General features: G+C 38.3%; 2 protein-coding genes and 1 pseudogene across 5 annotated transcripts in view; all 3 read left to right on the plus strand.

Moving 5' to 3' along the window:
• Positions 1–11,191, plus strand: part of MTRF1 (mitochondrial translation release factor 1) — a 28,767-nt gene extending 17,576 nt beyond the window's left edge. For 2 of the 4 annotated variants that reach the window (XM_010973284.3, XM_010973286.3), the window contains 3 exons: positions 785–921; positions 4,237–4,335; positions 10,940–11,191. In XM_010973284.3, coding sequence (XP_010971586.1) covers positions 785–921; positions 4,237–4,335; positions 10,940–11,053 — 350 coding nt within the window. In that variant the 3' untranslated portion in view covers positions 11,054–11,191. Of the gene's footprint in view, positions 1–784; positions 922–4,236; positions 4,336–4,680; positions 5,187–10,939 lie in introns of those variants that run through there. The other 2 variants (XM_074378253.1, XM_045508906.2) reach the window with 2 other exon arrangements.
• Positions 11,192–13,454: 2,263 nt separating this feature from the next.
• On the plus strand, positions 13,455–18,638 carry LOC123613762 (mortality factor 4-like protein 1; annotated as a pseudogene).
• A 776-nt stretch (positions 18,639–19,414) lies between these two features.
• KBTBD7 (kelch repeat and BTB domain containing 7) lies at positions 19,415–24,242 on the plus strand. Its single transcript, XM_010973287.3, has one exon. It carries the CDS (start codon positions 19,738–19,740, stop codon positions 21,778–21,780), a length of 2,043 nt encoding a protein of 680 aa, XP_010971589.1. The 5' UTR covers positions 19,415–19,737; the 3' UTR covers positions 21,781–24,242.
• Positions 24,243–26,099: the final 1,857 nt, after the last annotated feature.

A 26,099-nucleotide genomic window follows, 5' to 3' on the forward strand; every position in this document is an offset into this window, starting at 1 on the left:
CTGTACTTGAGAGATTTGGACACAGAATTGGACACACATCTTCAGAGTGGTAGCTGCAAAGTTAGGAACACAGCCTGAAGTCTCAGGGGTCACCATTTCAGGGCTAGACTGGAGCTTGTAACAGGGCTACACAGTGAGCCACACCCACCCAAATCCAGAAATTGGTTTACCAAAACCAACCGGCTAACCATGTGGCTAGTTGTGTCGATTAGCTGGATTCAGAACCAAGACAGCTGAGAAACATTCACTATAAACGCTTCCTTTTAAAGAATTTGAGTAGTTTCTTTTTTTATCAGTTTCTATATGGAAAGTCATTTTAAAAACATCAGCTGTCTGTGTGCTTGTGATTTAAGGGGAAAGAGCTGAGTTCTCCTTGAGGAAGATAGAGAATGGAGTAGCACTTCATTGGGGGTGGCAGAAGTTTGCTCTCTGTTGAGCTGTGACAGTACTGAGTGAGCTGGAGCGGAGAGGCTGAGCTCTGGGAATAAGAGTATCTGCATATGTCACTGCATTCAGTCTCTCTTTTTGAAATACCTCACTTAGAGATCAGAATCTAAAGAGCCGTCTACAGCTCTTATCGTCCCGACCAAGGTATGGTTTCTGGAGTGTGCTAAATCCAAAATGTTTTCAATCCTTTCCTGATTAAACATCCCCCCCCCCTTTAAAAATGTTCTTCAGTTCTATCTTTTTCATCAGTTTTTTTGAGATATAATTGACACCTCAGTTCTCTTCTCATTTGGCTAAAGGAGGCTACAGTTTACCTCTGATCCCTGTGTTTTTTCAGGACTTGTAGTAGAATGCCAACAAGAACGATCACAGATAAAAAATAAGGAAATAGCTTTGCGTGTGTTGAGAGCTAGACTCTACCAGCAGATTATTGAGAAAGACAGGTGTCAACAACAAAGTGCCAGAAAACTGCAGGTAAGATTTATTTAGTGTAATAACTTAATGCCACTGTACAAAAAGTCATCATGTATATTTATGTGGTATTTATTCTTTTTTTTTTTTTTCATTTTCTTGGGTGGGGTGGGTAATTAGGTTTATTTATTTATTTAATGGAGGCACTGGGGATTGAACCCAGGACCTTGTGCATGCTAGGCGTGTGCTCTACCACTCACCTGTCACCCCCCCTCCATGGTATTTATTCTTGATCGAATGGAAATACGTTGGAGCATAGGAAAACATGCTATTTGTAAATAGCAATATTTAAAGCTGTTGGGTTATAGCTAAATTTGGACATACCTATTTCTAAATGGTAGAGGAGATATGTGTGAACTAAAAATTATTTCCAGTTGTTTCCTTCCCAGTTTACATAATGATTGTCTTTTGAGGGACTTAGTGTAAAAAATAGTTCTCTGGAGATTAAGAGACATTTAAGCTTTTTAAATTTAAAAACCTATGCTTTCATTATAATTTTATGTGAGATCAAAAATATGTGGCACTGCAAAAACTGGTTAATAGTGATTGCTTCTGATACAGTCTGGGAACAAGGAGCAGAAGGGAGTTTTTTTTTTTTTGCTATGTACCGTTTTGTACTTTTTGAATTTTACACTGTATACATTCTTAGTATTATTTATTTGACTGTGTAAATAGATGTTGTAAGCAAGATGTCATTTTTTTTCTTATTATTTTTATTGAAGTATAGTTGATTTACAATGTTAGTTTCAGGTGTGCAGCAAAGCAATTCAGTGATACATATACATACATACATGTATTTTCAGTTTCTTTTCCGTTATGGCTCATTACAAGAAAATGTCATTGTTTTAAGTAAACAAAGTGTTGTATGATTTTTAATTCTAAAAAAGGCAAAGTTTGAGAGAGATTGAAAGAAAATGGAACCCAGAAATAACTGCTGTTGTGTTATTTGTAGGTGGCTATGCTACAGTAAATTTGGAAGATTTTTGTGGTCTTTTAGGATAACTTGTATAAAGCTAAACATTATTTTTTTCACCTAGGTGCCCTAGTCTTTCACAGTTTGCTTTTCTAGTTCCCCTTACCCACATTCTGACCTGCCAGTAGTAAAAGTGACAGGAAAAATAATATATTACTCCTTTATCCGTGGTAGCCCCGGTTTGTGGCACTGCGTCAGTGTGTACGTTTGCAGATAGGGGTGCTCATTTACAAATCATTGCTTCTTGGCGACTAAGTGATGGCATACGCACTGCCAGCTCTGCCACATTTGATTTAATAAAAGACATTGGGATTTACTTGCCATTTGACATTTTGGCATCAGATGTTCCACATAGTAATTTTTAAAGTATTCAAGATCGGCTTTACGCAAATTGTACGCGTGTGTGTCTTCTTCAGTAGTCTGCTTTGAGAGGCCAGAGGAGCCCTCTGTGCCTCCCAGTTAACTTGTCCATCATGTGAAATTTTTTAGTAGATATTTCTGATGATTAGAAGTTTTTCTCCAACTAATGTATACAATGGCTTTTCTTTTTTCTTTTTTTCTTTTAATGGAGGTACTGGGAATTGAACTTAGGGCCTCTTGCATGCTAAGCATGCGCTCTACCACTGAGCTATACCCCCATGCCCCCAGCAGCCTTTATATGGAAGGCATTATGCCAGGTTCTCAACCTTGGCTCACTTACCACCTAGAAAGCTTTGTAGATGTCTAGGCCCCACCCCTAGAAATTCGGATTTAATTGATCTGGATGGGATCCTAGGTGTTCATATGGTGCTTTGGGATAGTGGTTTCCAAACCAGGCTGGTTACAGAATGGATGGCCTGGGAATGGTTTAAAAATATATAACCCGTGACTCAGTATATCTTAGGTTGGGCTTTGGAAGCTAATTTTTAAAAATTCTCAATATGGTGGATGAGAGTGCACGCTTGGCAGGCACAGGGTCCTGGGTTCAATCCCCAGTGCCTCTGTTAAGGGGAGAAAGAACTCTCCTGATGCTCAGCCATACTTTGGAGTTCAGTTTCATATTATTTGCTTTGGAGAATAAGTTATATAAGTGTCTTTTTTTTTTTTAATCTTAAAAGGTGAAAGTGAGTAAGAGAGAGTGCTGTGTGCGTTTTATGTGGGGGAGGGAGGGAAGATGAGCAGACTAGACTAAGAACACAAGTAACCAGGGGCGGGGTGGGTGGGATTAGCAGATATAAACTACTGTATATAAATCAGATAAAGAACAGGGTCCTAATGTAGAGCACAGAGAACTACATTCAATATCTTGTAATTGATAATGAAAAAGAATATGGAAAAGAATATATATGTGTGTAACTGAATCACTATGCTGTGTACCAGAAATTAACACAACACTGTAAATCAACTATACTTCAATAAAAAAAAATTTTTAAGGAAAAAAAGAATACAAATAATCATAGCATAAGGCAGACTGGTGTGCCATGAAGATCCAAGTGCATGGGGTTTCAAAGAAGGAAAATGACATATTTCAATTGTTGGGACCAGAAAAGACAGAGATGGTAGGGGAGTGTTGAGGAAGGGCATCCCTTGAGATGATGTTTTAGCAGAGTTAACAGACTTGCACATAATAATGATATGGTATAATAAATGACATTATAGAAATTTCACATGATTTTCAGAAACAATGTTGGGAAAGGTGGCCACATTATGAGGTGGCCTTGAAAGCTGAGTTGAGTCGTGTCTGCTCAGTAGACAAAAAGGAGCCTAAGAAAGAAATTTATCTGAAAACTCTGCTCTACAAAAACTAAGCAGGGAACATAAGCCGAGAAGTGGAGGATCACTCAGGAGACTTTTACAGGAATGTAGTGAAAGTAATGAGCCCTAGAACGATGGATAGTAGAAATGGAAAGAGCAGGATGTAATAAAACCCTTGAAACCATTGGAAGTGGGCAGTTAAGAGAATGGCATGATTATGGTCATTTCAGTGTCTGTAAAGCCCGGCAAATAGTAAGCACTCCTGAAATGTTTGTTAAAATGCAGGATGTCGAGTTTCCTACTTAGACCATAGGGGACATTGTGGGGTCACTTGTAGAAACCAGGAGGAAGAACCGATTGAGATAGAAAAATGATTTGATTTTAAATATTTGGAGTTTGAGGTACCAAAGAAACATGAATTCTTATCCCGTAGCTAAGCTTTACAAACCTGTAGTCTTAATAAATTCTGCCCATTCTTACTCCTTTTCACTTTGTATATATGACTTTAGAAAATATTTAAACTGTTAGAAGAGTCATTTTCAAGTACTTTCTCCATTGTATTAAAGGTAATTATAAAGTTCAAGTCTGAATTGTTTTCTGTGATGGCACAGGTGGGAACAAGAGCCCAGTCAGAGCGAATTCGGACATATAATTTCACCCAGGATAGAGTCACTGACCACAGGATAGCATATGAAGTTCGTAATATTAAGGTAATACCACTGCGTGTGCTTTATGTACCTTTTATTTTCGAAGAAAGTATAATCAAATTCTAGAGCATCATCTCTGAAATATTACCAAGTAATTTAAAATCATTAAGATAGTTTATGTTAGTACCCCAAATCTGCAAACATTTTTATTAGTTTGCAGATAAGAAATATGGTCTTTATGTAAATTTGAAACAACTTGCTTTTAAATTCCAAATTCTTTGTTATGCAATCACAATGTATTAATATATTTTCAATATATGTCTACCAAGTTTCTATTGCTGTGTAACAAATTATTGCAAACTTAGTGGCTTAAAATAATACCTACTTATTATCTCACGTTTACTGTAGGCACGACAGAAATTCAGGCACGACAGAGCTGAGTTCTTTGCTTTGATCTCACAAGGCTGAAATCAAGGTGCTGGCCAGGCTGCATGCCTTTCTAGAGCTTGGAGTTCTCTTCCAAGCTTATGTGGTTGTTGGCAGAATTCCATTCCTTTGAGTTGTAGGAGTGAAGCCCCCATTTTCTTGCTGGCCATCAGCTGTATGCTGCTGTCAGCTCCCAAAGACCAACCACAGTTGCTTGCTATATGGCCCCCTCCCTGTGCCCTCTCCAACTTTGAAGCTCTTGCAAGAATGGCCTTTTTAAGGGGTCACCTGTTTAGGTCAGGCCCACCTGAATAATATTCCTTTTGATTGATTCAAAGTCAACTAACTAGTCATCCAATCACTGGAAATGATATTCCATCATATTCACAGCTTCCGCCTGCACTTGAGGGAGGGAGTTATGCCAGGTGTGTACACCAGGGGGCATCTTAGAGTTCTGCCTTCCCCAGTGTGTCTTCATTAGAGTCAGGTGTTAACAATTATGCTGGGTTGGGTTGGGGCGGGGAAGACTGTCAGTTTGGCTTGAACATTAACCTAAATCCAGGTCGCCGGGATCACTGACATTAACACATTAATGGTGAAGCACAAATTGCCCTTCTTCTTCCTCTGATGGAGAAAATGAACTGGTTCCCAGAGAGGACTGTGTGGAAAAGGCAGGAGACAGGTTTTGATCCCTGTCCTTGGTACCATGTGATACCTCGGGCTTCTTTCACTTAATTCTGTCTCATTCTATACACAAAATTAAAGTCTTAATTTTACAAAGGAAATGTCTGTGTCTTTAACATATTTAGAAATTTCTTTGTCTCTTATGCCACTTCCTCTGTCTTCTCAGCAATTGAAGGCTGTCTTGCATAGGAATATGAGAGCCTTTTTGAAAAGGAGAAGATATTTGCTAACTTCCTTTTTCTCCAGAAACACGCAGTAATACCAAGCCTGTTGAGCCATATTATTAATTACACCATAATTTTTAAGTTGTTTTTCTAGTAGTGGTGATGGTTTTCCATGAGACAGACACATTCTGTGACCAGTAACATGTTTTAGAAGGACACACAGGTTCTCAGTTTGGTATTCAGTCATGAAACAGAGGCAGATTAACTGGCTTTTATAGTTATAAAATATGAGACTTTGGCTTAAATACTTAACATGTTATTACTAACTAAACTAGCATGCCAGACTCAGAAAGAATAAGAATGGGGGGAGGGTATAGCTCAGTGGTAAAGTGTGTGCCTAGCATGCACAAGGTCCTGGGTTCAATCCCCAGTACTTCCAGTAGAAATAAATAAATAAAAACCTAATTACTGCCCTCCCACCCCACCCAAAAGAAAAACCCAAAAAACAAAACAAAAAGAGAAAGAATAAGGGCAATCTTAATTGGTTTGATCTAATAATCACTAACCAACTTATTGGAATTCAAAAGAAACCATTCCAAGTTAGTAAAAGGAAAAGGTTTGAAAATGGTATGGGAAAAAAATGCAGTAAAACATTAAAATCTATACTCTGGACAGCAAAGAGACTAGTCAGAGTGAATAATTTAGGAACTGAATGGTTGCAGGTGAGGCTGGAAAGTGATAAAGGCCTTAACGCTGGGCAACCACTGTGACAGAATGGAAGGAGGGGAGAGGAAAGAAAGCAGGCACCTATGGGACTCTCTGAGCTCTCCTCCCTTATTCAAGGGCCTGGCCCTCTCCCTGCTCCATCCTCGTAGTTCCTGATGGAGCTGCTATGTTCCTCCATGATCATGATTTTGACCCAAGACAGTAATTGATTTATTTGGGGAGGAAATCCAAACAAGCCCCAATCAATGAGTTTCTTCCCAGGATGTTTAAACTGAAGACAAAGAGGATCATTCTCTCTCGGTGGATAAACTGAAATATGGAAAGCTTATGGGAGATTAGAAGCCACATTTCCAACCATGGGAAGAAAGCAATCTTCAGTGAGAGATGAATAAAGCTGATATATTAAAGTATTACAGAGTCCAAGTTCATATTGTTCACCATACAACAGGCCAGTAAACTGATGGATGAGTTGTCGGGGCAAGGAATAATGACTTTATTCAGAAAGCCAGCAGATTGAGAAGATGCGGGACTAGCATCCCAAAGAACCATCTTCCCCAAGTTTGAATGCAGACTTCTTTTATACTAAAAGGGGAAGGGGTAAAGTCCTGGTTCCAGCCAGACTCCAGAGGAGAGCTGTTCATTTATTCTTCCCTTCAGCCTTTCACAGGTGGGTCTGGTCAGGATGTTTCCTGTGAGCTAAACAAAGGTATTTTAGCCTAATGCTCATTACCTGGGAGGCAGGGGTCCCAGAGATGATCCATTACGTATAATTTAAGCTTATAGGCAACATCCCTTTAGGGATTAACAAGCAATAGAATCCAAAGGCTAAAATAAAAGAAATAGACCTAATATAGAGTCAGATTTGTTCTTCCCTATTTATTACAAAAGGAGCAAAAATGGGAGAAAAGGATGGAAAGAATCCTTATATGAATCCTCAGATCCATTTATTCCTAAGGCCCAGCTTCATTCCCAGGTGGTGGCATCACCCTGTATATTCTCGTCCTTGGGTTCTCTGAGGTCACCCAGTATTCTTATCATGAATTCCCTTGTAAGTAATTTTATTTTTATTTATCCAGATAGTAAGTACAGACTACCATATTGTTTTGTATTTTTATTCTGTTTCTCAAAGTCCTTCTGCAGATTCTTTAGCATCAGCCTATCTTCTGCCTTTTATTCCGATTACACCCGAAATTTACCCCTGCCCTGGGCTTTAAATGTACTTTGTTTCATACCTTTCCTTATACTCATTCTTTCGACTGAAATGCTCTTTGCTTCTATTTGGAGAAATTCTATTCTCTTTTTAAGATCTAATGCAAATTTTTTCTTCCTTTCTTTTTTAATCTCTTGCATTGTATTAGGATGGTTCTGTATTACCTGGCTCTTCCACTGGATCATGAACTTCTGAAAGTTAAAAACTGCAAGTCCTATTGACACATTGTAAACTGACTATAGTTCAATGAAAAAAATGTATACAAAAAAAAAAAAAACCCTACAACTCCTTTATCTTTGATCTTTGTACCTAGCACTCTGGTTAATCCAGTTGAATTTACTAAATGTGATGTGATTATCAGTCAATAAGAGTGACAGTCCTTTCAACATACTTTCCAGATGATGAAATCACCTTGGCAGTATCATAATAATTTGAGCTACAGGCACACTCATTTTGTTTTTGTATTTTAATGGAGGTGGCAGGCGATTGAACCCAGGACCTTGTGCATGCTAAGCATGTGCTCTGCCACTGAGCTATACCCTCTCCTACCAGGCACACTCATTTTATAAGCAGTTTTCACATTATGTTCAAAATGGTTTTCTTAATTTAAAAATTTAATCGTAGTGCTTTGCCTTCTGTTTAATTTTAAAGGTTAATTGACATTTTACTATATACTGGTATTTTGTGGAATACAAAGCTAATAGGTATATCTCTTCCCCTACAGTTTAATCTGAGAGATAAATGTGTACACTTGACCTAAGATTTAACTTCAAGATCATTGAAGAAAGACTAAATATAAGATTAGTTTATGCCTATATCTAAACTTTAAATGTTCTATGTTCCAGGTGCCAACATTAAAATATTTCTATTAAGCCAACGTCTGGATTGTGAGCATTTCTAAAATATAAGACTGCTAATTCACTTAAACCAAACAACTCTATTATGCGGAACCTTTATTACACAAGAAAGGTACTTGATGGGGGAAGGTATAGCTCAGTGGTAGAGCATGCACTTAGCATGCACAAGGTCCTGGGTTCAATCGCCAGTAGCTCCATTATAAATAAATAAGTAAAAACCTAATTACCTTCTTCCTGCCAAAAGAGAAAAAAAAAAACAGAGAGAGAGAAAGGTACTCGAAGTTATTATTTTACTCATTTCTCAGAGAGGAATTGCAGTGAAGGCTTAACTGAAACAGTTTTCATCCAGTGATGGAATTGTTTAATGGTTAATATAAGAGAGAATTTTTTTCCTTGATTTTTTATTTTGAAATTTCAAGCACACATTTTTAAAGTAGTTCATTTATACCCTCTACCTAAATGCAATAGTTGTTAACATGTTGCCAGATTTGCTTTCTCTTCCTCCTCCACTTCCCCTTTCTCTACATATGTATACCTGTGTTGCTGTTGAACCATTTGAAAGCACATTGCAGACCTCAGGACACTTGTCCCTGAAATATTTCAGCATAAATATTTTTCAATTACACAGGACTTCTAGATTTTAAAACCACTCTATTTCTTTTTTTTTTTATCATTTTTTTAAATTGAGTTATAGTCATTTTACAATGTTGTGTCAAATTCCAGTGTAGAGCACAATTTTTCAGTTATACGTGAACATATATATATTCATTGTCACATTTTTTTTCGCTGTGAGCTACCACAAGATCTTGTATATATTTCCCTGTGCTATTCAGTATAATCTTGTTTATCTATTCTGCATATACCTGTCAGTATCTACAAATTTTGAAATCCCAGTCTGTCCCTTCCCACCCCCTGCCCTCTTGGCAACCACAAGTTTATATTCTATGTCTATGAGTCTGTTTCTGTTTTGTATTCTTTTTTTTTTTAGATTCCACATACAAGCGATCTCATATAGTAGTTTTCTTTCTTTTTCTGGCTTACTTCACTTAGAATGACATTCTCCAGAAACATCCATGTTGCTGCAAATGGCGTTATGTTGTCATTTTATGGCTGTATAGTATTCCATTGTATAAATATACCACATCTTCTTTATCCAGTCATCTGTTGATGGACATTTAGGTTTTTTCCATGTCTTGGCTATTGTAAATAGTGCTGCTATGAACATTGGGGTGCAGGTGTCTTTTTGAAGTAGGGTTCCTTCTGGATATATGCCCAGGAGTGGGATTCCTGGGTCATATGGTTAGTCTATTCCCGGTCTTTTGAGAAATCTCCATACTGTTTTCCACAGTGGCTGCACCAAACTGCATTCCCACCAGCAGTGTAGGAGGGTTCCCTTTTCTCCACAGCCTCTCCAGTATTTGTCATTTGTCGACCTTGGAATGATGGCCATTCTGGCTGGTGTGATTTTCATTGTAGTTTTGATTTGCATTTCTCTGATAATTAGTGATATTGAGCATTTTTTCATGTGCCTCTTGATCATTTGTATTTCTTCCTTGGAGAATTGCTTGTTTAGGTCTTCTGCCCATTTTTGGATTGGGTTGTTTGTTTTTTTCTTATTAAGTTGTATGAGCTGCTTTTATATTCTGGAGATCAAGCCTTTGTCAGTTTTATTTGCAAGAAGTTTCCCCCATTCTGTAGGTTGTCATTTTGTTTTATTTATGGTTTCCTTTGCTGTGCAGAAGCTTGTAAGTTTAATTAGGTCCCATTTGTTTATTCTTGCTTTTATTTCTATTGCTTGGGTACACTGCCCTAGAAGAACATTTGTGAGATGTATGTTAGATAATGTTAAACCACTGTATTTCTAATTTAAGAAAAAGGAGAACTATTATAAATCACTTACAGACTAAATAAGTTGAGTTTGGAAGGTTGGCATGAGAATGTTCAGGAAGGCTTTATCTGAGCCAGGACTAGAGAATCTGGCAAGGCAGCAAATGGCCCAGAACATCATGCATCTTACCATGGCAGCAAGATACCTAGGCCATTAAGGCGTTCTAGTCTGTTTTGCCCTTGGGAAATAACGTGACATGATGAAAAGGGTGAGATTTTCAGGGCAAGAATAAAAAGCCTTATCTTTTTTAGGGTACTAGAGGAGAAAGGTTCCAGCAAACACATCTTCCCAAAGATGGCTTGAGAACCTAGGAGAGTTATGTCAGAAAAGTCTAGCAAAGGAATTTTAAAGAGAGAGAGGTGGATATCAATTTCAAAAGTTGATTCAGATCTCTGTTTTGTTGTCTGGAGAGCTGTAAGAAAGATCCAAATCCCAGAAGATTGATTTTTAAACAAAATGCTAATTTAAACAATTTAAGAAAGAATATCATTCCATTTACTCTTTTGGATTCACTTTTTACGTAGAAAAGCCAATATTAAGCAGGGATCCTCGCAAACTAGCAATTGTGTTCATTATATTGTAGATTCGTAATCCTTTGTCGCTATTAAATAATGACTTTAAAGAAACAAAATAAATATACGCTTACTTCTTTGTTGTGTTTCTCCTGTATTTCTGGTAACCAGGTTTTCCTAGTAACTCTCTCTTTTACCAGGAATTTTTATGTGGGGAGAAGTGCCTGGATCAGCTAATACAGAGACTGCTTCAATCAGCGGATGAAGAAGCCGTTACTGTATTTTTGGATGAAAACCTTAAGTCAGCAAAATAAATCCTGATTTGTTATTTATTATATAAATAAAATGGACCTATGTCAAGAAGCAGACAGAGGCGTGGAAATCCTTATGGAAGTTCATAAAGTGCAGCTAAAAATACACGGTACTCACAAATATATTTTTTAATGAATCAAGTCACATTTCTTGACCTTTTATTTTAGGTTTCTGGTAAAGTACAATTTAACTCTTCAAGTCGAAGTGAAATATGCATCATTGAAAAGAGAAAGTATTGAGAATTGATTATGTGATTTAGGACAGGTCACTTGTTCTCTTCATATGCCTTTTTTAACCATCTATAAATTACCCACATTTTTCATCTTCTACTTCAGGGCTTTCCCTATGGTAAAATTTAGTGGTATAGATGTATAAACTTCTTTGTAAACTCCTATTTAAAGACAAAGTACTGTTAATCATGTTAAAGTTAGGACTAAAGCTGCTACTTTTAAATAAAAAGATAAATAAAAGTTGTGGAAAATGTGAGTCAATAACCATGAGCATCTCTAGGATGCAGATTGTAGAGTTCTTTGAGAGCTGAATGAATTCTGCTCTCAAGTCAATATTTAAAGTAGACTCTGCTTGGTTTCTATTTCATACTGTTCTTTGACTTAATAAGCATCAATAGATGTGGTATAATATGAGGAATTCATGTGGTTGCTTTTGTGCAGTGATATATAAAACCTAGTCCTTACCTTACAGAGCTCCCAGCTGAGGGGGAGCCAAAATGAAAGTCAACAACTCTAATTCAAAGTGGCATGTTGTGCTTAGTAATTGTTCTCAGGAAGTTTCTTGAGTAAAAAAGAGAGTGGTTATTAGAGGAACTATATACCAGTGGAGACTAGCTAAAATAGTTTTAAGACCAATCGAGTCATTTGGAGGTAAAGATGAGAGAGAAAGTTTTTCCCCAATTTGCATTTTGAAATTTTTCAAGCACACAGAAAAGTTTTTTTAAATAATATTTAGGAAACAGTTCAGTGAACACTATATACTCTAGATTCAGCTATTGTTAACATTTTGCCACATTTGGTTTTCTTCTTATATGCACAGACACACACACACACAGTGATTGCTGGACTATTTAAAAGTTGGTGGCAGATCTCATAACTCTCCTAAATATTTCATCACATGCTAAGAATGAAGACATTCTACAAAATTATAACTCCATTATCACATCTAGTTTAATAATAATTTAATAATTGTATAATATGATCTAATAGCTATTACATATTAAAATTTCTTCAGTTATCCCCAAAATGTCTTTTTTTTTTTTTAGCTGTTTTTGTTTGTTTTGTCCAATCCAGGATCCAACCAAGATTCACACATTGCATTTGGTGGTATCTCTTTGGTTTTTGGATTAACCCCCAACCTTCTTTCCACATGACATTGATCTTTTTTTTTTTAATTTTTTTTTTTTTTAATGGGGAGAGGTAATTAGGATTATTTATTTATTTATTTATTTAATGGAGGTACTGGGAATGGAACCCAGGACCTCATGCGTGCTGGGCATGCACTTTACCACTGAGCTATACCCTCCCTCCTGACACTGACCTTTTTAAGAGTCCTGCGAGGCTGTTTTATAGAATAGCCTACGTTCTAAATGTTTCTGGCTGCTTCCTCATTCTGTTGGTAACTTTCATCTGTCCCCCTCAGTGTACTATAAAGTAAAATTATGTCTAAAGATTCAGTTCAGATTAAACACATTTGGCAAGACTACTTCATAGATGATGTGACATTTTATCATGTCAGGAAGTTCCACTTTAATGATGCTAAGTTTGGAAACTGTCAAATCTCTTCATTGTAATGGTACATATTCTTAATAGTGTTTAGTCTGTGGGGTAATACTTTGGCTTCATATAAGCGTGGGATTTCTCATCGTGCAAGGCAGCTTCTGAAATGACCCCAGGGTGATCCCTGTTCCTGGCATTCATGCACTTGTGTAATCTCCTCCCCTTGAACATAGACCAGATTTATTGAATCTTTTCCAACAAATAGAATACAGCAGAAGTGGTGGGATTGTCACTTCTGATATTAGGTTGTGAAAAAAACTTGCTTCTAGCTCTGTCTCCGTTTTTCTGTCTCTGCCTCTCTCTTGGGTCACTCGTGTTGGTGGCAGCAAGATGATACTGTGAGCAACCCTATGGAGTGGCTGTATTAATTGGAAAAACTGAGTCCCTTTGTCCAACAGCCCTGAGCAGCCTTCCAGCTAGACCATGAATGAGCTTAGAAGCAGACCATTTAGCCCTAGACCTGTCCTGAAATGACTGGACAGTCTTAACTGTGATTTCAGGAGAGCCCTTTAGTTGGACGCACCCCTAGTTCCAGGACCTGACCTTCAGAAACTGAATAAATTAAGGGTTCTTGGTTTCAGCTGCTAATTTTGGGGGTAATTTGTTACACCCGATGACCTTTCATCTCATTGACTTAACATCAATGAATGATCTTGCTTTGCCTGAAACAGCTATTAACATTTGGAGTTACAAAACGGTGATGTCCTCATTCTTACATTCTTTCCAAATTTATTAGCTGGCATTCTTTAAAGAAAGCTTCCCTTTGTCTTTCCTCTCACTTTCTCTGAGATGAGAGAGAATTTAATCCTATTTGAATCAATATCATTATTTCCCTAGGGGTAGGCATTTCCCCCTACTCTCCCCACCCCCCAGAAAAGTGATGTCCCTGGAGGATGTGATTTAATTTGAAATAATGTTGAATAGGGGGTTTCAGGGTACAAGTTAGAAACACAGAAACTGATTTTTGTTTTCAGGCATTTTATGTAACAGAAACGTTCATCCAAGGAAATGTAAATATTAAAATATTGTGTGAAACAAGGCAAAGTAAATACAGTCTAACTTGATGTTTTTCTCAAATCTCTGTATTTATACAAATCACTTGGCAAACTTGCCATCATGCAGATTCTGATTCAGTAGGTCTGGGGCCTGTGATTCTGTATTTCCAACAAGCTTCCAGGTGATGATGGATGCTGCTGGCCCACAAACACCACTTGGAGTAGCAGGGTTCTAGGTCGTCTGTTATTTAATCAACAAGTACTTTCAGTTGTTATATACTTTATTTTCATACAGTGAGATTCAGTTCAACTCATGATCTTGCTTTATTCAGATAGACCTATTAGTCTCCCCAATTACAAAGATAAACTTGACATCTTTAACTGTTAATAGAAAAGTGTTAGGAGTGTGCATACTACACCAAAGATAAATTAAGGTTCTTGTAAAAAATCCAGAGAGCCAAAGTTTATTGCCTTATATGCATAACACCTTTAGAATATCAAGGAATAAGGAAGGGAGGATATAGCTCAGTGGTAGAGGGCATGCTTAGCATGCACAAGGTCCTGGGTTCAATCCCCAGTATCTCCACTTAAAAAAAAAAAATTAATAAACCTAATTACTTCCCCCCTCCCCAAAATAGGATATCAAAAAATAAAAAGCTTTAAAAAATAAAGCTGGGGTGGGTGTGCATATAGCTCAGCAGAACATATGCCTAGCATGCATGAGGTCCTGGGTTCAATCTCCAGTATCTCCATTAAAAAAAATTAATTTAAAAAGAATAAATCATAGGGATATTTTTAATTGAGTCAAGGGACGGATCACTAAACTACTACAGTCTACTAAAAATTAAAATAAATTATTTTTAAAAGCATATGACTTTCATGTTGTTGGGGGCAGTAGTGATTAGGAAGACCTTGTGTTTGGGGCTGAGGTTTCTGAGATGCTGCTAATGTGCTAATGATGGTTCAGTGCATTTATAATTTTGATTTGTTCCCTTTTCTGTTTCTATGCCATACTTCAATACAAAGTTTTTCAATAATAATTTAAAAAAGAATTTTATGTATGTAACAGTTTTGAAACAAGTTAGCTGACAATAAGTAATATGGGATAGAAGTCATGCCTGGGACAGCTCACTAGGCCCGCCCCAACTGAGCAAGAGTGGAGCCACTGAGGGGAGAGAAATAGCTTAATGGTAGAGTGTAGGTCCTGGGTTCAATCCCCGGTGCCTCCATTAAAAAGAAAAGAAAAGAAAGGACCCATTAAAAAAATATAGTGGCGCTAATGAGTAAAGGCAGTGAGAGTCATTTTGGATATAGAAAAAGAAAAGTGAAGAGTTCACAGACTCAGAAGATGTCTTACCTGCAAGAGAAAAATGTTCAGAGTCACCCAGAAATGGAAATGGTGGCAATACCACTGATATGCTTCAGCCTCCTCCGAAGAAAAGATCCCGCTACTGGAAAAGTTCACAAATGGAGTTGAAGTTAGATTCCTGAAGAACTAACACCCTGGCTTGATGACTGAGACTTAATTATCAGGCAAAAACAGCTCTTCTATCTTCCTGCTAAGTCCTGTAGAGGACTATGCAAATTCCAAGGGATCTTGAGGAAACATGAATAATGTGTAAGCTGTTAAAGAAGTTGGGTCAGGAGTGAAAGAATATTGGAACGTAACATTGGGTACTTAGGGACTCTACACATTTGAAAGATCCAGTTTGCTGAAGTCCTCAAAGATTGCCGTGAGGCACCCTTCTCTCAGGTGTTTACAGCAACATCACATCTACGGAGAACTGGCACCACGTGGTCTATGCACCGTTAGACGCGAACTTTCTTATTTTATGACTGAACTATCTTCATGATTTCCTGGCAAGGAATTCTGCAACTTTATTTACTGCTAGCGATTCTGAAGTGGATCCTCCAAAGAGGATTATAATTTACAGTAAATTAAATGCACAGATCTTGAGACAGTCAATTGAGTTTGACAGTTGCATACACCAGTGTAACTACCAGCCCAACCAAGAAGAGAATGTTTCCATCACCCCTGAAAGCTTCCTCGTGTTCCTTTCCAGTCAATCTAGCAACCTGCCACTGCTCTCCCACCAACAGTGGTGGCCTCTATTATGATTTTTATTCACCCTAGCTTATTTTCACTGTCCTGGAACTTTATATAAATGGTCATAACAGTATGTACTCCTGTATATCTGGCTTCTTTTGTTCAATTTTTTTTTCATGGAGGTACTGGAGATTGTACCCAGGATCTTATGCATACTAAGCCTGTTCTCTACCACTGAGCTATTACTTACCCCTGTATTAACATTTTTGATACTCATTTACATTACTGCATATATCAAAGGTTGTTTCTTTTTTATTTCTGAGTAGTAGTATACTGTATGAATACATGGATAAAGCTACTATGAACATTCTTGTGCAAGTCTTTTTCTAGACATGTTTTAATTTCCCTTGGGCAAATGCCTGGGAATGAAATTATCGGGCATTTAACATTAAAAGAAACTACCAGTTTTTTAAAGTAAGTATACCAGTTTATATTCGTGTTATTAATATATGAGGGTTCCAGTGGCTCCCTATCATCACCAACATTTAGTATTGTTGATCTTTTTAACATTAGTAATTCCAGTGGGTGTGACACAGGAAAAATGTAGAGCGAGAGGATGGCTGTGTCTCAGATCTCAGTCAAATCTCTGGGATGTGCCCCACCCCAAGTGTGGGTCCTTCACTTTGTGCAGGAAAGAGTGCAAGAGCAAGCCACAGTTGAGTAAAGGTAGATTTATTCAGAGAGATACATACTCCATAGAGTGCAGGCTGTTTCAGAAGGCAAGAGAAAGGCCACAAAGTGTGGGGTTTAGGTGCTCAGTTTAAAGTAAAAGTAGATAAACTCTCCATAGACAGACTGCAGTCCATCTCATTCAGAAGGGAGCACAGCACGAGTCACGATGTTGTTAGTTTTTATGGGCTCTGTAACTTTGTATGTTAACAAGTGGGAGGATTATTCCAACTACTTTGGGGACATGGGTGGGATTCCTGGGAATTCAGCCATCACCAACCTTTTGACCATTTATGGTCAGCCTTAAATAGTCCTGGCACCTGTAAGAGTACCATTTAGCATCGTATTGGATTTTAGTGAGGGTATAATGAAGCTCAAGGTCTACCGGCAGTTCAGTCTTCCACCATCTTGGTATTAATGGCTGTGTCATTCTTTTAATGGTTGTGGCCTGCCCCCTTCCCTCCTGTCTCAGGTGTGCAGTGTCTTCCCACTATGGCTCTAATTTGCATTCATTTGATGATGAATGGCATTAAGCAGCTTTTCATATATTCATTAGCTGTTGGGTATATGTATGACGAATATTTTTTCCCAACCTATGGCTTGCCTTTTTATCTTGTTTTCATTGCTTTCGATAGGCAAAACCTTGTGATCTTGTTGAAGTTCATTTTATCAATTTTTTTTAAGATGATTACTGTTTTTTGTGCCCTAAGAAATCTTTGCCTATCTCAAAGTCACAGAGATAGTCTTCTATGTTTTCTTTTAGAAGCTCTATAGTTTTCCCTTTTCTACTTAAGTTTTTGGTTTAATATTAAGATCCATTTTGATTTAATTTTCATTTATGGTGTAAGGTAGGGGTCAAGGTTAATCTTTTTTCATGTTGTTTGAACACCATTTGTTGAGAAGACTTTCCTTTCTCTACTGAAGTGCATGGATAACAATGCTGTGTTTCTAAAATTTAAAATTCAGTTCTTCGGTGGCACTAGCCGCACTTCAAGTACTCAAGAACTACAGGTGATTTCTGGCTACTGGATCAGCCAGCACAGACAAAAATAGATTTGCAACATTACATAAAGTTCTATGACAGCACTGCTCCAAGCCGTAGAGCACAGTATCTACTAAATATTTTGAATTCTGTGAAAGGTAATCTAAACCAAATAACAAAGTATGGGCAGATGTAAGGAAGATAAAAATTAATCACTGAACTTCTACGAAGTGCCTAGAGTAGTCAAATTCAAAGAGACACAAAGTCGGATGGTGGTTAGCAGAGATTTGGGGGAGAGGGAAGGAGAGTTATTATGAGTGGGTACAAAGATTCAGTTTTGCAGGATGAAAAGAGCTCTGGAGAATAGGTGGTAGTGATGGTGGCAAAACAATGTGAATATACTTAACGCCAAAGCAATGAACAATTTAAAAAATCTTAAAATGGTAACATATTATGTATACTTCATCAACATAAAATATTTTTAATTGCTTTTTCCCTAGCTGGTGTTTAGTGCAGGTAAGAAAGAAATCAGTGTTAACTAATGACAGTTCTCTCTGGTATATCTGAAGGATATCTAACAAAGGTACAGAAGAGATATTGGAGCTCTGAGCCCCACTTAGTTTAATGTCTCTATCCTGGAGTATTTCCACTAGACCCTCTTCAGCTAATAGGAAAAGAGAGAAAAACTATTTGAGAGTTATTCTCCTGCTATGTGTTATCCATCTACTTATGTTAATACTAAAGATTTCTTTCATTAGGTTATGGTAACATATGACAAACTAGCAGCCGGAGCACTCTGGTTTTTAAATAAAAGTTCTCTAACTTAAATAAAAATCTCTAAGCACTTGATTTTGACTATTTAACTAACAACGTCGATCGGTACATATGTAAAACATTTTGTAAAGCATAGACTACACTGTGTTATTTCAAGGCATGTTAGGGTATGCATGAATACCAAGCTTTGAGGATCTTGTGCTTTTTGTACAATACAAGGCATGTTTGTTTAAATATTTTAATTTAAAACTCTCCCTAAAACTCCTTAATAAAGACAATTTCAGAATCTTCAACTGATTTGTGGGAAGCTAGTGAAAGGAGCAGTATGAGTAACACTCATATTAAGAGGTAATGAAAATAATCTTTGTTCCTCAGGAGACGAAGTATTGGTTTGATGAGATCCAACCTGTCTATTAATATGCCTGATTTGCATATTTAAGTTCATCCACAAATGTTGTGTAGGACCTCACCTTTGTGTAAGACACCCTATACATCGTTTAGTATTGAAAATAGTGTAATACCCTTCAGAACCTTTCAAAAGAAGCAACATTAAACACTAAAGTTTTCCTTGCAGAAACTGTTTCTGGTTTCAAATAAGGGGGTGCCTCATTTTTCATAAATTATAAAAAGAAAAGTCGGCAATAATTCAATCTATATTTTAGGCACGGTGTAAGCCCTTAAATATTGTTCCAACTAACAAATATTTATTGAAGCGTCCTACGTTCTATGCAATTTATCTCATTCTATCCTCACACAATCCTATGAAATACTCTTATCCCCACTTTACAAAGTAGGAACAGTTCTCAGAGAGAAGTTACACAATTAATGAATACTAAAACGGGGCTTCTACTCTGGACTTCAAACCCGAAGCACTAAAGCATCAAATCGAGAATAAACGCTTTCTAATTCTGTTAGCCAAAGCAGTCCACCCCCAGAAACCTCGCGATATTACTCAAACTACTACTCCCAGCATGCAAAGCGGCTTGGGTGCCGCAGCCTATGCCGCAGAGTCTGGAGCGCTCCGGCATGCCTCGAGGTGCGAAAGGCACCCTGGGAGCGGTAGTCCTCTTGGACGCCTACTGGCATTGCCAGCGCGGCGGTGGCGGATCTCTCGGTTCCAGCCAGTAGGTCCTGTGAGGGCGAGCTGAGGCGGAGAAAGGGCGCGGAACGGAAAAGGGTGAGTCAGGCTCTGTCTACGCGATAAAGGGAGGCGGCACCGCGGCGTAAGGCCGAGTTAAGTAAGCGCGGCCCGCGTGCAGTCTCTCCGGAGACACCGCGGTCTTAGCGTCAGCGAGAAGAGGGTGAGGAGGCGCCAGAGCCCGGTCCCTGCACCCGTTCTCGCCTTCAGCTCCCCGCCGCCATCTCCATCATGCAGTCCCGGGAGGAAGCCCCGCGCTCTCGCCGCCTCGCCAGTCCCCGCGGGGGGAGGCGGCCCAAGAGGATTTCCAAGCCCTCGGTTTCAGCTTTTTTCACCGGCCCGGAGGAGCTGAAGGACACGGCTCATTCTGCAGCCCTGCTGGCACAGCTCAAGTCCTTCTACGACGCGCGGCTGCTCTGCGATGTGACCATCGAGGTGGTCACGCCTGGCAGCGGGCCTGGCACGGGCCGCCTTTTTTCCTGCAACCGTAACGTGCTGGCTGCCGCGTGTCCCTACTTCAAGAGCATGTTCACCGGCGGCATGTACGAGAGTCAGCAGACGAACGTGACCATGCACGACGTGGATGCCGAATCCTTTGAGGTGTTGGTCGATTACTGCTACACGGGTCGCGTGTCTCTAAGTGAGGCCAACGTGCAACGCCTTTACGCGGCCTCCGACATGCTGCAGCTGGAGTATGTGCGGGAAGCCTGTGCCTCCTTCCTAGCCCGCCGCCTCGACCTGGCTAACTGCACGGCCATCCTCAAATTCGCCGACGCCTTCGACCATCACAAGCTGCGATCGCAGGCCCAGTCCTTCATAGCCCACAACTTCAAGCAGCTCAGCCGGATGGGTTCGATTAGGGAGGAGTCTCTGGCAGATCTAACCTTGGCCCAGCTGCTGGCTGTCCTGCGCCTGGATAGTCTAGACATCGAGAGTGAGCGGACAGTGTGTCACGTGGCGGTGCAGTGGTTGGAGGCGGCTCCCAAGGAGCGGGGTCCCAGTGCCGCAGAAGTCTTCAAGTGTGTCCGCTGGACACACTTCACTGATGAGGATCAGGATTACCTGGAAGGGCTGTTAACCAAGCCCCTTGTGAAGAAGTACTGTCTGGACCTTATTGAAGGGGCCCTGCAGCTGCGATATGGTGACATGTTGTACAAGTCTCTGGTGCCAAAGCCCGAAAGCAGCAGCGGCAGCTCTGTTGTGTCCATAGCAGAAAATCCACCCCAGAGGCTGGGTATGTGTGCCAAGGAGATGGTGATCTTCTTTGGACATCCCAGAGATCCCTTTTTATGCTATGACCCGTACTCAGGGGACATTTACACAATGCCATCACCTTTGACCAGCTTGGCTCACACTAAGACTATCACCTCCTCAGCTGTCTGTGTCTCTCCAGAGCATGACATCTATCTAGCCGCCCAGCCCAGGAAAGACCTCTGGGTGTATAAGCCAGCCCAGAACAGCTGGCAGCAGCTTGCGGATCGCTTGCTCTGCCGTGAGGGCATGGATGTGGCGTACCTCAATGGCTACATTTACATTTTGGGTGGGCGAGACCCTATTACTGGAGTTAAGTTAAAGGAAGTTGAATGCTACAGTGTTCAGAGGAACCAGTGGGCTCTGGTGGCACCTGTCCCCCATTCTTTCTATTCCTTTGAACTAATAGTGGTTCAGAACTATCTTTATGCTGTGAACAGTAAGCGCATGCTCTGCTATGATCCTAGCCATAATATGTGGCTGAATTGTGCTTCTCTTAAACGCAGTGACTTTCAGGAAGCCTGTGTCTTCAATGATGAGATCTATTGCATCTGTGACATCCCAGTCATGAAGGTCTATAACCCAGCCAGGGGCGAGTGGAGGCGGATTAGTAATATTCCCCTGGACTCTGAGACCCACAACTACCAGATTGTCAATCATGGCCAGAAGTTGCTCCTCATCACTTCTACTACCCCACAATGGAAAAAAAACCGGGTGACTGTGTATGAATATGATACTAGAGAAGACCAGTGGATTAATATAGGTACCATGTTAGGACTTTTGCAGTTTGACTCTGGCTTTATTTGCCTCTGTGCTCGTGTTTATCCTTCCTGCCTTGAACCTGGTCAGAGTTTCATCACTGAGGAAGATGATGCACGGAGTGAGTCTAGTACTGAATGGGACTTAGATGGATTCAGTGAGTTGGACTCTGAGTCAGGAAGTTCAAGTTCTTTTTCTGATGATGAAGTCTGGGTGCAGGTAGCACCTCAGCGAAATGCACAGGATCAGCAGGGTTCTTTGTAAATATTTTGGAATACTAAGATGTTTCTACTGCTATTCAATGTATCTTAAAAAAAGATATCCTTTTCCTTTTCCTGAAAAGAAAAGGTGATTAGGACCGCAGATTTGGTTTAGAAAGGGTGATGTTTGAATTGCTAATGTAATGTTACAAAATTTAAACAGTCCTTGAAATCAACCTATATAATAATTTACTTTGCTGAAAGTTGAGATTAAAATATGCAAAAAAAGAACCATATAATTGATCAGAATGCTTGTTTTTTTTTTCCCCTTGTTCAAATATTTGTTGCATCAGTGGATTATTTTGATTAGTTACACTGTTCATATTCTGATTGTCTAATTTAGACTTCTGTTAACTTTTTAATTCTATTTAGTGTTGTGAGGAAGTTAGCTTTTGGACTTTTATAATAGAAAATTGGACTAGAAATTGTTTGTAGGATTTTGAGGATTTATATTTTTCTTCAGAATAATGAAAGTAGTAGATTTCCCAAATTTTGAACAAGTCAGTTTTTAGTATTCTGTTAATATAGTTTGTTAAAATTTGGTTTGGCTTTCTTCTGCAAAGAAAAAAAATTGGACATATATATTAAGGTTATTAAAGAGTGATTTCATTTTGATAATGTGCAGAATGGTCTTAAATGTTCACCAAAAGTAAAAAAAAAAAGTCCAGATTCCAATGTTTTAAAAGAAATTTCATTTTTAATTTTGGAATATAGCATGTATATTTACTAAATGCGACCATTTTTCTCTCCTAAAAAACATCCATTCTAGTAGTATCAGCAATTATTTAGATACCCTTCTAAACCAAAAACAGTAGGTAACTTGCCATATTTTTCATCTGTACCTGATACATGCTTCATTGAATCAAAGGAACAATCCTGTTTTTCACTGGACATATGATTGGGTAATGTAAATTTTTATCCATTGGTCTTGCCTGGTCTTAAAAAGTTTATATGTTTTCCTGAAACATTTTGGCAGTATAGTTTTGGTGTTTGTGTTAGAGGATTCTTCAGCAGGAAGTGATTTTTGTGAGGTGATACTGGTTTTGAAAATACGTATAAACTAAAAACAGTTTTTTATTGAGGTCAGTAGTAGTTATGGTGTCTACCAACTCTAAAGAACAAGTGCCAGCGGAGAACTTTAAAATTTTAAGCTGTGTATAGAACTGTTTTATGTAGTGTTGAAATTTACTGTCAGTTTTGTAAGTCACTATAAATGATTATCAGCTTGAAGGTATTTTTGTATTAAAAGTTGACAGTTAAAGAACATAAGTGGATGATGGCATTTGGGGCCAAGAGTGAAAATAATGTTTCCTCTAAAATATTTCCCTAAGCAATGGTACACATGGTTATTTTATTAGGTTTTTTGTGACCTGTAATTCTCTGTAAACCATGCTCCAGGTTTTGGTTTTTTTGTTTGTTCATTTTATATCACCATAATAAGGAAAGTTCCTGAAATAGAGACTAAACTGCACAAAATTTGCCATTGTTAAGTACAAGAAAATATAGGTGCTTACTTTTTGAAGATTTATTAATGCATATGGTTCTCATAACACACATACGTGATAAGTGGTGTATATATACAGATGCTTATGGTCTATAAATTTTTCTATACCCACTTAGAATTATCTTCTTAAATCTTTGTTCAGTAACATGCTAATTCCTCTTCTGTGTTTATTTTCCAGTGACCAAATGCTAACATTTCTTTCACCCTGGCAGAGTACTGAGGAGTGTGTTCTGGGATGGAGAACAGAATTTTGAATTAAAAAAAAAGAAAGAAAAGGATTTTAGAAAACCAAACATGTAAATAATGTTTTCTCAGCTTTTTTTTTTTTTTAAATTTTTTGTTTTGTTTTGTTTTGTGGGTTTTTTTTGGGGGGGTAATTAGGTTTTGTTTATTTATTTACTAATGGAGGTGCTGGGGATTGAACCCAGGACCTCATGCATGCTAAGCAGTCACTCTGGACACTGAGCTAGACCCTCCCCCATCTCAGCCATTTTCGTTGATTTAACATTATTTAGTGAAATAAGATTCTTAGCCTAGCAGCACGTGTCCCTTCAAAATAGCAAACATGCTTTAGTTTTGTTTATTCCATTTGACATCAGGGCTGTCAACCAGCACTGCTCTTAACATGGAAAACCATTTCTTAATAGTGTTATTTTGGGGCCAGCTTTTCTTCACCAATAACTTCTTGTTGATAGCTTTTTGTTTTGTAAGGTTGAAATAGGACAATGCTGATTATCCACAGAATTAATGTTGCAACCGATTGATAAAGGACAGATTCTCTAATTTGTGATTCTCAGTCTTTGAGTTAGGTATAAGCTAATTGGTAAAATGACTGGTTTACAAAGAGGTTTTCTTAGAAAGGATTTTGGTTTCATGATATATTTGTGAATTAAGGACTAGATTTAAGCTTTGTAGATAAGTGATTTGTACATGGTTAGTGACAAATAAAGCTGGCACTAGAACCCCAGGCCTTCTGACCTCTTAATTTAGTGTTTCTGCTAAATGTATAAAACCTTTGCTTACATAGTGAGTGACTCAACTAGTAGTGTTGAAATCCCTTCTTGACAGGAAAGCACCTTTGTCTCAGTTTTACAGTTGGCACAGGTTTTAGCGAACACACAATAGAGTGTCATTTGCAGGGCTGCTGTTTGTGTAAGACTTAGAGTGATCTTACTGATTTTTTGGATCTGTCTGCCTGCATGCTGAAAAGCCCAGAGAACCCAAATTATTTCAAATACTTTAAAAATTCAAATGATAAGTGACATTGGTGTTTTCAAAAGGACAAAATGTAAGATTCATTTAGCAAATTTAAATTATAATTTCCTTCTATCTCCCTTAGTTAAGCAGTGTTTTTTTGATTTTTTTTTTCTGTTTTGAACCTGGATCTTAATTGAGAATCTGATAAAAAAGCTTTTGATGCATTCCCCAGAAAAATATATGTGTTTATGTTTTCATAATTTCAAAGGTGTTATGACACTTCTGAAGTTCATCCCCACACCCAGGTTGAGAACACTTGGGACAGTTCCAAGAACACTTCTACAAAAAGGAATTAGCATTTTGCACAAGACGTATTGCTCAAATGTTTGTAAGGTGGGGAGGGGACATTATTAAAATGGAGCTGAAGAAATACTACACATTCACCATCTGAAAGGGATGTGAATGTTAATGGGTGCCTCAGAATGGAGACAAAGTTGACACTTAGGCTAAAGTTCAAATTTCCTCATGGTGATTAACGTGAGAACAGCTAAGTAGTAAATGTAAGTGATTTAAAGAAATAGGTCAAATGAGCTAGTGTATATTTGAAACTTGGAAATGTTATACTTATATGTGAGATGATTATTGTCTAGGAAGGCTGCATATATGTTAGGATTTAAAGCAAAATAGATTCCAGGTGTTTTAAACTGTGGATGTCACAGCTGTTTATTTAGATACCTAAGATGCAAGAGTTCTTTATCTCATTATGAACAGGTGCTTGGAAAAGGGCTTCTACCCATAAGAAATCTATTTAAAATATAATTTAAAAATATAACAAATTTGCTACTCTCTGCTCATGAAACTAGAAACCAGCACTTTGCCTGATGTCGTTTTCACCCATTTGTGCCGAGATGAGCAAAAAACATAAAACATGATGAATGACTTGTAAACTAAAACTATTTAATTGAATTTGTTTTAATGTTCATAAATTGGAAATATAAAAAGTTTGCAGTTCTACGTCAGTCCCCTAAACTTGAAAAGAAAGTTTTCTTGTCTTTGAAGTCCTAAAATCTGTTGCTTGCTTCTTAGCTATTTTACTTTGCCTCTGTCCTCTCATCTGATCTCTCCCTTACCTGCTTAAAATTTTCAATATCTTTTCACCATTGCAACTAATTTAAAAGAATATTGTTTATAGCAAACACGGTCAAGCCGAAAAATATAGGAAGCAAATGCGGTTAACTAGTAATCCTAAGAGAATTAATTGATAAAGTAATTTTTAGGACCATAGACATTGTTAAATATATACAAACCAATTTTTTTAACCAAAAAAAAAGGTAGTGTTCACAGATGCTGCCAGGTCTTCAACTACCAGATAGACAGTAGATTTTGTGCCCTCTCCATAATTCTGGGCCATTTTGTTACCCAGATCTGTTTCATCAGCTCCTATTCCTCACTTATTTAACCCTGTGGACCCAACATGGTCCAAGACACAGGGTGTAGGTAACAGATATTGTTGCATATGAGACATATTTTCTTATGCTGTGGGCACTCATCTCTCTACCACAGAATCAATCTTTTACATTCTCCTCCAAAGCAGTTTTAGCTGCTTGGAATCATCATATCTT

This window comes from Camelus bactrianus, chromosome 14, assembly GCF_048773025.1.
Source record: "Camelus bactrianus isolate YW-2024 breed Bactrian camel chromosome 14, ASM4877302v1, whole genome shotgun sequence".
In the NCBI taxonomy this organism is placed as follows: domain Eukaryota; kingdom Metazoa; phylum Chordata; class Mammalia; order Artiodactyla; family Camelidae; genus Camelus; species Camelus bactrianus.

What these genes read in the sequence shown, in the direction of transcription:
- KBTBD7 (XM_010973287.3), top strand. Translation starts at nt 19,738, where the DNA reads ATGCAGTCCCGGGAGGAAGCCCCGCGCTCTCGCCGCCTCGCCAGTCCC.